The sequence below is a fragment of the Macaca mulatta genome, chromosome 3 (assembly GCF_049350105.2).
Source record: "Macaca mulatta isolate MMU2019108-1 chromosome 3, T2T-MMU8v2.0, whole genome shotgun sequence".
NCBI lineage: Eukaryota > Metazoa > Chordata > Mammalia > Primates > Cercopithecidae > Macaca > Macaca mulatta.
The window spans coordinates 141,439,273-141,451,350 of record NC_133408.1 but is presented as its reverse complement, the minus strand read 5'-3'; the positions used below and the strand labels follow the sequence as shown (position 1 = coordinate 141,451,350).

The 12,078-nt window shown below is 42.0% G+C and overlaps 1 protein-coding gene across 2 annotated transcripts in view; it reads right to left on the bottom strand.

The window, feature by feature from the left end:
- The window catches only part of MAGI2 (membrane associated guanylate kinase, WW and PDZ domain containing 2), a 1,467,795-nt gene that overhangs the window by 51,287 nt on the left and 1,404,430 nt on the right, over positions 1–12,078 (bottom strand). For both annotated transcript variants that reach the window (XM_015134089.3, XM_015134090.3), the window contains one exon: positions 7,972–8,110. In XM_015134089.3, the coding sequence (XP_014989575.2) occupies positions 7,972–8,110 (139 nt within the window). The remainder of the gene's footprint in view (positions 1–7,971; positions 8,111–12,078) is intronic.

Sequence of the window (12,078 nt, the reverse complement as noted above, 5' to 3'; positions counted from 1 at the left end):
CAGCTGCCTTTTCTCCTGGACTCTTAGGGAAAGCAGCCCTCTTGTGGGAGAGCTCAGCTTCGTGTTGGGGCAAGGAAGGGAATGTTCCTATTAGATCCTAAAATATGACTCTCCATGATGGGTTACTAGAGGAGCTGGTACCTTTAGGTTTTCCAGGATCTATATGGGTGTGTTTCTTGATGGAGTTTGGGAAAGATACCTCTTTATTCACTCATCTCCTCCACAACTTAAGTGTTTGGGAATTGAGGAAGCCTGCACCTTAAGAGCTAAACAGGTTCTTCTTGGTAGATGTCTTGGTCACGACATATATATATGTACTTTTTTTTAGATGGAGTCTTGCTCTGTCGCCCAGGCTGGAGTGCAATGGCATGATCTCGGCTCACTGAAACCTCCGCCTCCCGGGTTCAAGCCAATTCTCCTGCCTCAGCCTCCTGAGTAGCTAGGATTACAGGCACATGCCACCACACCTGGCTGATTTCAGGCACATGCTACCACACCCAGCTGATTTTTGTATTTTTAGTAGAGATGGGGCTTCACCATGTTAGACAGGCTGGTTTTGAACTCCTGACCTCAGGTGATCCACCCACCTCGGCCTCCCAAAGTGCTGGAATTACAGGCGTGAGCCACTGCACCCGGTCTGGTCTAATATATTTTTATCAGAGTCTTAAATACCTAATAAATTAGGACTTGCAGGTTGTGGGCAGGGCACAGTATATCCTTAAAAAGAAAAATGCAGGTTGCAAATCATGTAAGAGTATGTAAAAAAGAAGGAATATCATTATAGGCCATGATTTTCAATAAGACAATGGGAAGAAATGTGATTTCATCCTCATCCTAAAATCACTTACAATAACAAATGAGGTTTGCGCTGAGCAGTGGGGAAAAATAATTCAGTGTTGTGTTCTTTAAGAAAACCCCTGGCCAGGCCCGGTGGCTCATGCCTGTAATCCCAGCACTTTGGGAGGCCAAGGAGGGTGGATCACCCGAGGTCAGGAGTTTGAGACCATCCTGGCCAACATGTGAAACCCGGTCTCTAATAAAAATACAAAATATTAGCTGGGCGTGGTCGTACATGCCTGTAGTCCAAGCTACTCAGAAGGCTGAGGCAGGAGGATCACTTGAACCTGGGAGGTGGAGTTTGCAGTGAGCTGAGATCACGCCATTGCACTCCAGCCTGGACTACAGAGCAAGACCCTGTCCCCACCGCCAAAAAAAAAAAAAAAAAAAAAAAAAAAAAAAAAAAAAAAAGAAAGAAAGCCCCCGTCTCTGGCTCCATGAAATAGGAACTTATTTATTGCAGGTTTTATGGTTAGTGGATTTCCTGGGGTTGCCTAAATGCTGCAGAGAACATCCTGAGCCTTTCAGCTAGGAAGAACCCTGTTCTCTGTATGATATAACCCAGGGTTCTGCCAGACATTCTGTCCCCTTCCCTAGGTGCTTTATCATTTTCTATTATGCGGTGGAAGGTGTTCTTGAGTGATTTGTGGACCCTCTCATGGAAAAGGAAGATATGCTCAACCATGAATGTCAGAAGCTGAAATTAAATTTCAGAATTTATTATTGCAGCAAGCCACCTTTTGCCCTATTAAAAATGCAGGTGAATTAGTGCCAAGGCTATGGAGCCACTTAAAGCTTCCATCAACGTGGTCTCTGAAGAAGAGGTTAGGGCAATGGTGACCCTCCTTTGTCTTTTATTGAGGGGGCACATCAGCACACCAAGGCAGACCCAGGATGTGAGGTAACACGTCCAGGCTCCCAGAAGTGGCTGACAGCCTCAGGAGGTGAAGAGTGAATTTGATAGATGAAGTTTTGGCTCATTAAATTAGAATTTAGAATAATTCAGACAAGGTCTCCGTAGAGATTTACCCACACTCAGCAAGTTCTTTCTTCAGAAAAGTCCTAATTATTAGCACAAATATTACAAAGGAAATTCTTAACAAACTGAAGAAGCCAAGTGCTGTTCAAGGATTCTTAACACTCTAGAAGTACTTGTTAAATTCTACAAATAATTAATAAAACCCATTTAAATGTTTTCATGAGAGCAGATCCTTTGAGACCTTTTTATGAGTCACTACTCTGCTAAAAACACATTTCTTCACTATTAGTGTCACTATTAGTGTCATTATTAGTGTCAGCTCATGGAGGACCAGGACTATATTTTACCTTCAGTGCCTGCAAAGCATCCTGCACATAGTAGGTGTTCAGTAAATCTGGTTTAGTTGAGGAAATATTAATTATATCAACTAATAATATTAATCACAGGATTTGTTCCATATAGAGTACTTGGTAGGAATATATTGTCTGGAGTTTATTTTTGTATTATTAGAGGGAAGAAAGGATGTGCTCAGCAGATAATAGCAAAAAAGATTATAACGGTGTACTTATACTTATAATGTTTACTTGGCAATATGTTTTCTTTCTTTTGAGATGGGGTCTTGCTCTGTTGCCCAGGCTCATGTGCAGTGGCATGGTCATGGCTCATTGCATTCTCAACTTCCTATGCATAAGTGATTCTCCTGAGTAGCTGGGACCACAGGTGTATGCTACTATGCTTGGCTAATTTATTTATTTATTTTTGTAGAGACATGGTCTCCCTATGTTGCTTATTCTGGTCTTGAACTCCTGGGCTCAAGCAGTCCTCCTGCCTTGGCCTCCCAAAGTGTTAGGATTAGAGGCGTGAGCCACTGCGCCTGGCTGGCAATATATATTCTTAAAGAAGAATAAACAAATGACCCTTACTTATTGCTGTCTACATAGAGGCCAGTACTGCTTCACCTGCTGCTCTAATATAATTATTGAAAGTCATTTTAACTTACTGATTAAAGGAAGACTTTTAACTAACCAACTGTTTGGTCCATTCATGTCTTTAGCTATAGTCACTAGCTCAGATCGATCTGTTTCTCCAATTAGTGCAGTTTTATTATACTTACAAAATGTAAACAATTTCATTTACCAAGTGCTTGTAGTCAAGCCAATACCTGTTATATTAAAGATATGATTAACTTTGAAAATGAAAGCATAGGCAGAAGTATAATTCACTGATTGGCTGTTTCTTCCCCTTTGTGTGGGTATGTGGCATTAGTTGTTGCTGGGCCATTTTCATTGTGAGATTTCTGCTTCATCCTTTTTAACCCTGCCTGGCCTCCTAAGGCCACTGAGACTCCCACTTAAATTGGACTCTCTTCAGTGTTCTATTCATAAAGCCCTGCCCGGTGGCTTTTTAAGAAAATAAACAGGCCAGAGTACCAACCCAGAGTAAAAAGCATGTTTCCATTATGTTTTGCTTTATTCTGATTAACTCTGAACAGCAGACATCAACAAGGGAAAGGCTCCACTTTGGTCTGAACTGCTTATGTTGGGAATTTTTTCATCCAGTGGCACCTCTATTTACCTTGGCCCTGACTCTGTGGCTCAGTTGATAAATCAAGTGTATGTTCGTGTTGTACTCTTTGTACTCTTTGAATGCTAATGAAGGACGCCTGCATTTCAAGGCAGGCAGCTAATCTGTATAATTTATTCCTGTGCAGTTTTACAACCATGATGCATACTTCCTTTTCTCTTAACCTTTGTGGATTTCATTTGAATAGCAATAACCAGGGTGAAGGAGGGCACTGCTTTTGATGCATCATCTTTTGATTCTCTTCTCAGTATGGCATTGAGATGTGTATCAGGGGAGGGGAACTCACGCTTCTCACTGAGTTTACAATCAACAAATTCTTATCCTGAGGACTGGAGTGGAGCTGAAGTATCTATCTCCTGAACTTGTCTTTCAAGGACTTAACTAGGAAAGCAACTCCTCCTTCAAAGCCCTTATCATTTTCCGACTCCCCTTGCAGCTGCTCGACAGCCTCTATGTGCAGTCACGACTTTTGGGGTGGCGTTTGCTGATTTCTGCCTCTGAACTGGCTGAGGTGTCACCTGACAGTTAGTCTTTGGGTAATTAGAGATGACGTATTTGCAGCATGTTTGTTCCCTCCCCCAGCTCACTTGGAGTCATGCTGATTTTGTTTAGTCAATGCTCTGACAGATCGCCTTTGGTATTTTTCCAATGGTACCTAGGCTTATCTCTCGGTCACAGATCACCTTAAGAACTCAGAGTGAGAGATTTTATTTCTCTTGACAGAAATCAGCCTTTTTTTTGACATGTCCGGAAGTCCGGATAAGGGTCTTGCTTCAAAGCCGTCCTGAATTTTGAATCATAGGGGTATCAACAGGAGGGTTGGAAGAAATCCTTCCAACCAAGAATGGTTTGAGAAAAATCAGTTTTCCCATGATTAGGGTGTATTAGGAAAAAGTAGGATTATAATCTTCGCTATATCTACTGGTAAACTTAAGTATTGAATTTTCCTTTTCCATAAGAACTTTCTTTTGTTGTTATTGTTGCTATTATTTTGCTGTTACCCAGTTCTGCTACTTAAGAATTTATTAAGATATACTCTAGTTTATCTTAGACAAAAATAATTCCTTTATTACATGAAAGCATCAAGGTGGTGAAAGAAGACAAGAAATTCTGTTTCATGATATAGTATATTTGATGCTGGAGGAATTATGGCGTTCCTAGCAGTGGGCACTCCTTGGATGTAGCAGTCACTTGTATAGTGTGACTTTCATAGATGTGGCCACTTCTCTGGCTTGCTTCTGATGCAGAAAAGGTTAACAGAGCAGGCCTGAGACTGCTCTCCTTAGAAAGGCAGGTTGGCCATTGGCTGATGCCTGGAAATGTGACTGTTAAATCATCCTCTAAGCTAATGTAAACCTTTTGCTAAATTATAAGAGTGTCTCGCTGTATCTAAACTGTTTGTACAATCAGTGTGGTTTGTGCTGAGCCTGCTTTGCTTCTGGGAGTCTGGAAGTGTGGTATGTGCTAGGCAGAGGGTCCCTGCATCACCAGCCCTAGTGGAAACCTCGGGCACTGCGTCTGCAGGGAATTTTCCTGAGCAGCAATGTCACACATACGTTGCTGCATTTTTGTTGCTGGGTGGAAAGAGTGTTCTGGGTGACACCTCGTGTGAGAGAGAGAGCATAAGGAAGCCTGCATGTGGATTCCTCCAGACCCCGCCTATGTCTTTTCCCTTGTGAGCCCAATGTGTATTTTCACTATATTGCTGTAATAAATCTTAGCTGTGAGCACAGTTACATTCTGTGCCCCAGGAGGCCTCCTAGAAAATCTCTAAATGTGAAAGTGGTCTTGGGGACTCCTGGGTCCCATCTCCCCACCCATCAGTCACTGTGAAATTCCAGAAACAATATTTGATGACATTATCCTCAAAGATGCTATGATCCTTAATCTTGGTTTCTTATGCATAACCACGCACCTTTCAGCTTAGATTTTCCCAGAGAACTAACGTTTATCTCGTTTGACTATTGTTTTACTTCCTTTAAGGAGATTGTCCTGTGCTATTATGTTCTTTCTTTTGTGACATCATCTCTAAAATTTTTTACAGTTAAAATCCATCTCAATTTAATATCAAAAGTAGCAGACAACTGCTGATATTACTAGCAAGTATGATTTAATGTTACACTTTAGAGGAATATATTTAGAAGAAATTCTGCAATACTGCTACAGTTAACAGTGTTGATGACTGGCCACTCAAAAGTTTGCCCAGGCTGGGTGTGCTGGCTCACGCCTGTAACCCCAGCATTTTGGAAGGCTGAGATGGGCGGATCGTTTTGAGAAGTTCAAGACCAGCCTGGGCAACATGGTGAAACCCCATCTCTACAAAAATACAAAAAAATTAGCTGGGCATTGGTGGCTTGCACCTGTAGTCCCAGCTACTCGGGAGGCTGTGGCTGAAGAATCGCTTGAGCCTGGTTAGTGGAGGTTGCAGTGAGTTGAGATCACACCACTCTGGTTCATTTGAGAATTTCACTGTAATCATATATTTTTGGGTGATGCTAAGAATTAATGAAATAATGTTGACATGATCTTGAATTTTTGTCTTGTTCAAAAACATGTTTTTATTTTTTCCTCATGATAGTCTGAGGTAGCTTCACATTTGTTCGCTACCGTTTGAGTTATGCCGTAGGTTGATCAGTAGTATGTTCTACTTGCTCACTACAGACAAGCAGCTGATGTGTAGATGCTGAGAAAGTGTGGACCAATAGTGATTCTACAGAAAAATGAAAAGCTCAGGATAGTCATGCTGGTTGGATTAACTTTTTAAAGATAAACTTGTTAGAACAATATTAACTCTATGAAAATGTCTGGGTAGAGATAATATTCAGGTCTCACCATGGAGTGAAGCATACCATTAAAGGTGGTATGTTTTAGAAGTGATAGAATTTCACAGGTCACTTTGATATTACTGAGTCAGTCAGTGCTCTACAGTGCAAAAGTTATTCTGTTCCAAGAGTTCAGATTCTTTACAAAGGGATTAATGCTGGTACATTTTAGCAGGATCATGCCTGTGCTTATTGATATTTTATATATATATATATATATATATATATATATAAATATTTTATTAGATTCAAGCATTAAGGGTAGGAATCTGGGATGAAATGTTTCCTTGGGCCTAGAGCCAGCCCTACAGAAGCTTCTGAATGCTTTTTGACTTACTGTGAAGGCTTGCTAGCTCTCTTTGTAGGCTTGGAGGGGTGCACAAGATGCTGGAAATATAATGCATTTAAGGCCTTTGAGTTTAGATATTTCAGTTGAACTCAGGATATAGATCTGCCCTGCTAAGTAAGGAGATATTAGTCAGTTATTTAGACAATGTGTGCAAAAAGAATAATCTGAAACGGAAAAGTACTCTTTAGAAATCTTTTTTTTTTTTTTTTTTGAGACAGAGTTTCGCTCTTGTTGCCCAGGCTGGAGTGCAATGCTGTGGTCTCAGCTCACTGCAACCTCTGCCTCCTGGGTTCAAGCAATTCTTCTGCCTCAGCCTCCCGAGGAGCTGGGATTATAGGCATGTGCCACCACGCTCGGCTCATTTTGTCTTTTTAGTAGAGACGGGGTTTCTCCATGTTGGTCAGGCTGGTCTTGAACTCCCAACCTCAGGTGATCCACCCGCCTCGGCCTCCCAAAGTGCTGGGATTACAGGCATGAGCCACTGCGCCCAGCCTAGAAGTCTGTTTTTTTTGGGTAGGGGATAGAAGGATGAAAGAGAGTCAATTTATCTCAATCAACTTAGAGCTCATTATTCAGGTCAGCAGTTAGATCTTGTTTTCCTAATCTGAACAGGTATTATCTGCACTAGTCTGATGTGTCTGTATGCATTTTTGTTTCTGTCTGTCACTCACTGAGATTATCTTTAAAGACCACCTCAGGTTTCGGTGCTTTTCATGTAATGACCACTCAGCTATTTCGGACACACTAGAGCTATGCTGTCAGTAGTGTCTATAATGGGCTGCTGGGAAACAACAACTTTAAAGATGTTTGAAGACAAATCTGTGAATCAAAACATGCTTTAAAGCCTTCCTCAAAAGCATACAGAAACACAACACAGGAGTGAATTTTCAGAATAATTCCTAAATGCCAAGGAAATGCAACCATTGCGTGAACTGAAGTTTACATTTTAAATTTCACACCCTGAAGATATGCTGCTGGTCCCTGCCCCAGTTACAAATCCTTTGAGATAGTCTGATGCACAAACAGTGTTAGGAAATAACTGATAAATTACTGTGTACTCAAATGAACAGCAGACCATCAGTCAAACTGTAAAAGTTCTAATATTTAAGGGGTGCTAACTCTCCTTGCACACTCAGAGATGCCCTGGAAGGTCCTACATTTCATATTTTAAACATTCCTTAATGGAGGGAGCAAAAGAAAGAGTTCACACACATTTATTTCCTGGGCATAAACATACGTGTGTGTGTGTGTGTGTGTGTGTGTGTGTGTGTGTATACCTATTGATAGCTAAATATATATTTATGTAGAAATAGAGAGCTGATGTCGTTTTATAAATAAGCATAAGCATTTATGGTTCACAGAAGGAAGAGCAAAAGAATGAATTAAAACGTGGAACGCACCATATTCTGGGACCTGTCCCGTGCCTCTCTTGAGCAGCAGCCTCACTCGTCTTCCTCCAGATTTGATGAGTTCTATTGCTCTGGCATGTGTCATGTCCCTTGTGCTTTCCCCATTGATTTCAATGATTTGATCTCCTACCTGTTGATTGAAGAAAAATTAAGTCAGTCAAAGATAGTTTTACTCAAGTTGCATTGTCAACAGATTAAAAAAAAAAGCCAGTCTAGATGACCTGAGAGCATCCAAATAATTTGGTGGCAGCCTGCTGCTTCTTGGAAGAGGCTAATCCCTGGCTGCATCCTGAATCTGATCACCGAACTTTATTTACCTTTGCAGAAATGAAAATATCAGACCACAAAGGTTGCAGCCATATGTTACTTCTACTGTTACTTATTACTTATTATGGCAGAGACTGTAAACTAGTTAGCATTGTTTTAAAAATTAGGGCATATGTCTGATACTAAAATTCACAATACCTTGGCACCTTTGCTTTGAATCAAGAAGTAAACATTTTAAGGCCTTTTCTTTTTCTTTTTTTTTTTTTTTTTTGAGACGGAGTCTCACTCTGTCCCCTAGGCTGGAGTGCAGTGGCACCATCTCGGTTCACTGCAAGCTCCGCCTCCCGGGTTCACGCCATTCTCCTGCCTCAGCCCGAGTAGCTGGGACTACAGGCTCCCGCCACCATGCCTGGCTAATGTTTTGTATTTTTAGTAGAGACGGGGTTTCACCGTGTTAGCCAGGATGGTCTCGATCTCCTGACCTCGTGATCCACCCGCCTTGGCCTCCCACAGTGCTGGGATTACAGGCTTGAGCCTGTAATTGAATCTATTGCCAGCTTTTGACTTAGTGCAGCATCCAATTCAGCATGTTGGATAAACTGATTGGTTTTTGTGCTTCTCTGAGAAATTTTTGTATGTATCATTTAAATTTCCCTGGGTGCTGTTGTGATATTTGCCTTCTTTGTAAACAGTGGTTGGCTGATATTCACATTTGATCTTGAGTTTTCTATCACAGCCCCTTGAATTAAAAATGAGATTCTCCATACTCTCCACATGACTAATGCCCTGGCTAAATCTTTGCCATGCTCACACTTAATTGCCAGAAGCTGTCTGGTTAAATACCAGTTCCTCTTGAATTGGGTTTCATAAGCAATTCCCTTTTGGCCTGGGTTCCATAAGCAATTCCCTTTTGGCATTTGTGAATAGATAGTTGAAATAAGGGAGGTTCAACCATGAGCACATCATGTAACTCCCACAGTACCATTACTGTCAGGAACCCTAGAATTAAAAAATGTCTCATCTCAGTGCAAGTAACATAAGACAAATTAACCAGCAAAAGCACAATGAGTGGCTTTGCAAAAATGCTATTTTAGTTATGTACCTTAAAGCAGATCTCAGTCTAAACTCTGTAATGCAAACAGAACTGTAGAAAAACTCTCTATAGCTAATCATTATCAGTGTGGATGCTGCAGGCTGGCTGAGAATAGGAACATAAATTTTCCATCACAATGGCAGGAGAGCATAAAAACAAGACCCCCAAAGTCGGGGGGAAGAACATGTTTGTTGTAGCAAGGCAATGACATCTCTACCTAAGGATGATTCTCTAAGGGGTAAGGAGGATTCCTTTTGTATACTCAGCTGCCTTTGGAAGTATGGATTTGGGGCAGTGGATGAGGTTTACCTCACTGGCATGACTTCCACATTCCACAGAAAAACCAAGAAGACAGAACTAACTTAACTGTTTTAGGGCTAGTGGCTTTCTTTAAGTTTCCTTAATTGTCTCCTTTCCTCTGAGGCGACAGGCATAACTTGAAGTTGAATAGTTTGCCAGAAGCCATGTATCTAAGCCAGAGGCAGAAATGGGACCAATTATCCCTCCCCAAGTAGCCCCCTCCCACAACAGAAACCTCATGGCACAGAATTAAATTGAAAAAGTAAAACAGCAGTTCCGATGAAGCTACATATAGAAAAAGTGTTCCTTCCTGGCTAGACTCTCTTCTGAGCTTCAGACTCACATGTCCAGTTGATCACTAAACATCTTCACCTCGTTGTCTGTCCAACAGGCAACTCCAAGTCAACAGCAGTAGAAGCAGAAGACAGGGCTGACTACCTTTCTCCCAAAGTGGATCTTCCTCTCAATTCCCAATCCTGGTTAATGGCAACACCATTCACCTAAGCAGAAAGCTGGGGGTCACGCTACACTCCTTGTTTTCTCAACTTCTCCGCATCTGTCCCTGTCCTCATATGTATCCCATTGCTCACAAGTTCAATTCAGGCCTTTATGTGGTTATTCCAGTATTCCCCTGTCACTCTCCCACCAACCTCTTTTCATTGTCACTAGAGTCATCCTTCTAAGGAAAAGCTTGCCAAATGTGTCCTGCTGACTAAGGCATTCAGGCCCATACACATACTGCTGTTCTTTTTTCTCCTCCTCCCCACAGGCCTGGTGATTTCTTGTCCTTTCTGAAGGTCCTAAGAATCTTCTCCTATGGGTGCCTTCCTCGACTCTATGCTCTTCACAAGCAGAGATGTCCACTCTCTCTGTTCAGTAGTAATGGCACCCCACTCTATTTATTATGCCTCATTACAGATTCATGAGTCTCTGTCTTCCCTCCTAGGTTGTGAGTGTCTTCATTCAGTAAATAATTTCTGAGCACCTACTATGTACCAGACAGTCAACTGGGGATATAGAGATAAATGGTATCATTTCTTTGTACAATAAGTTCTGTCTATTTGGAAAGAAAGTGGGTAAATAAGGCCATTACTACTCAATGTATCTTTGCTATAACAGAGGCATTCACAAAGTACTAAGGGAACAGAAAGAAGGGACATCTAACTCAGAGTGTGGGAGTGGTGGGTAGTCAGGGAGAGCTGCCATGAGGTGGTGACATCTCAACTGAGTTTTGAAGTACCAGTAGGAGTTCCCCAGGTGAAGAGGAAAGCATTCTAGGCAGAGAGAGTAGCATAAGTAAAGGCTACAGAGTTTGAGGGAATGGTATACTTGGGAAACTGTCAGTAGTTTATTATGCTGTTCAGGAGTTTAGGTTTTATTTTGAAGGCAATGGCAAGGCACTAAAAAGTTAAGCATGGGGTAACCTGACCAGGGAAATGGAGTGGTGTTTAGAAATCTCCCTGCGACCTCAGTGTGGAAAGCAGAAAAAGAGAAAGGTGGAAGACTGAGGAAGGGAGCTTCCTGCAACTGAGTTGCAGCGTTGTCACATGGTCTATCCAAGTGAGACATTAGGAGGCTGTGGGGAAGGAGACGATGAGGACAATGACACAGAGTCTGGGTCTCCTTTAACTGTGTGTCTGGATGAGGTGCACTGCATATATTGGTGAGTGAGTGAAGTACTTCCACATGGCTTATCTTGAAACCATGGGAGAGGGAGGTATAAACCTTCTTGAACCCCAAATCGAATCTTGACAGCCACTGCCGCCTTGCAGTTACTTGTGTCCTGAGACTGATATTTTAACCAAAAACCATGTGGAGGGCAAAAGAGATCTTGTGTTGTGATAGAAATAGCCCCATCTTTTGACTCTGGTCCCATACTTGAGTTTAGCAAGATTTAGAAAATTTGAAGTTTTCATTCACGTATGTGTTTATTTTCCCTTTTCCCTACAGGGAGCTTGTGAGACCTAAAGGAGAAGGCATTAGCGTGGAGGAGAGAAGGGGTGGTTTGAAAACTACGTGGGAGGTGGATAAGCAGAGGGGTTTAGGGGCTGCGCAAGGGGTGAGCTGAAGTTGTGGGGGCCTCAGGGATGAGTCTCTGGGAAGTCAAGGACATTATTTTTATTGGGTTCCCAGGAGCCTGAGCTGACCTCTTCACTGGAAGATTTCCATAATTTCGGCTTTCCATGTAGGGTCCCCTTAGAGGGAGATGCTCTGATACCTGCTGAATCTCTCCTACACCCTTTCCCCATTCCAGGGTATCAGTGTCATTGGGTGGTGGGGGTTGTGTCTGCTGATTTTCTGCCTCATTTTGGAGCAACGGAAGTTTGGGAATAGTTCAAGATCTTACTAAATCAAGGAAAAAAACGTTTCTAGGGGCTGGTGGTGGTTAGGTAATGGAATGAAAATGCTGCTGCCAACATTGACTCTGACTGTTGCAA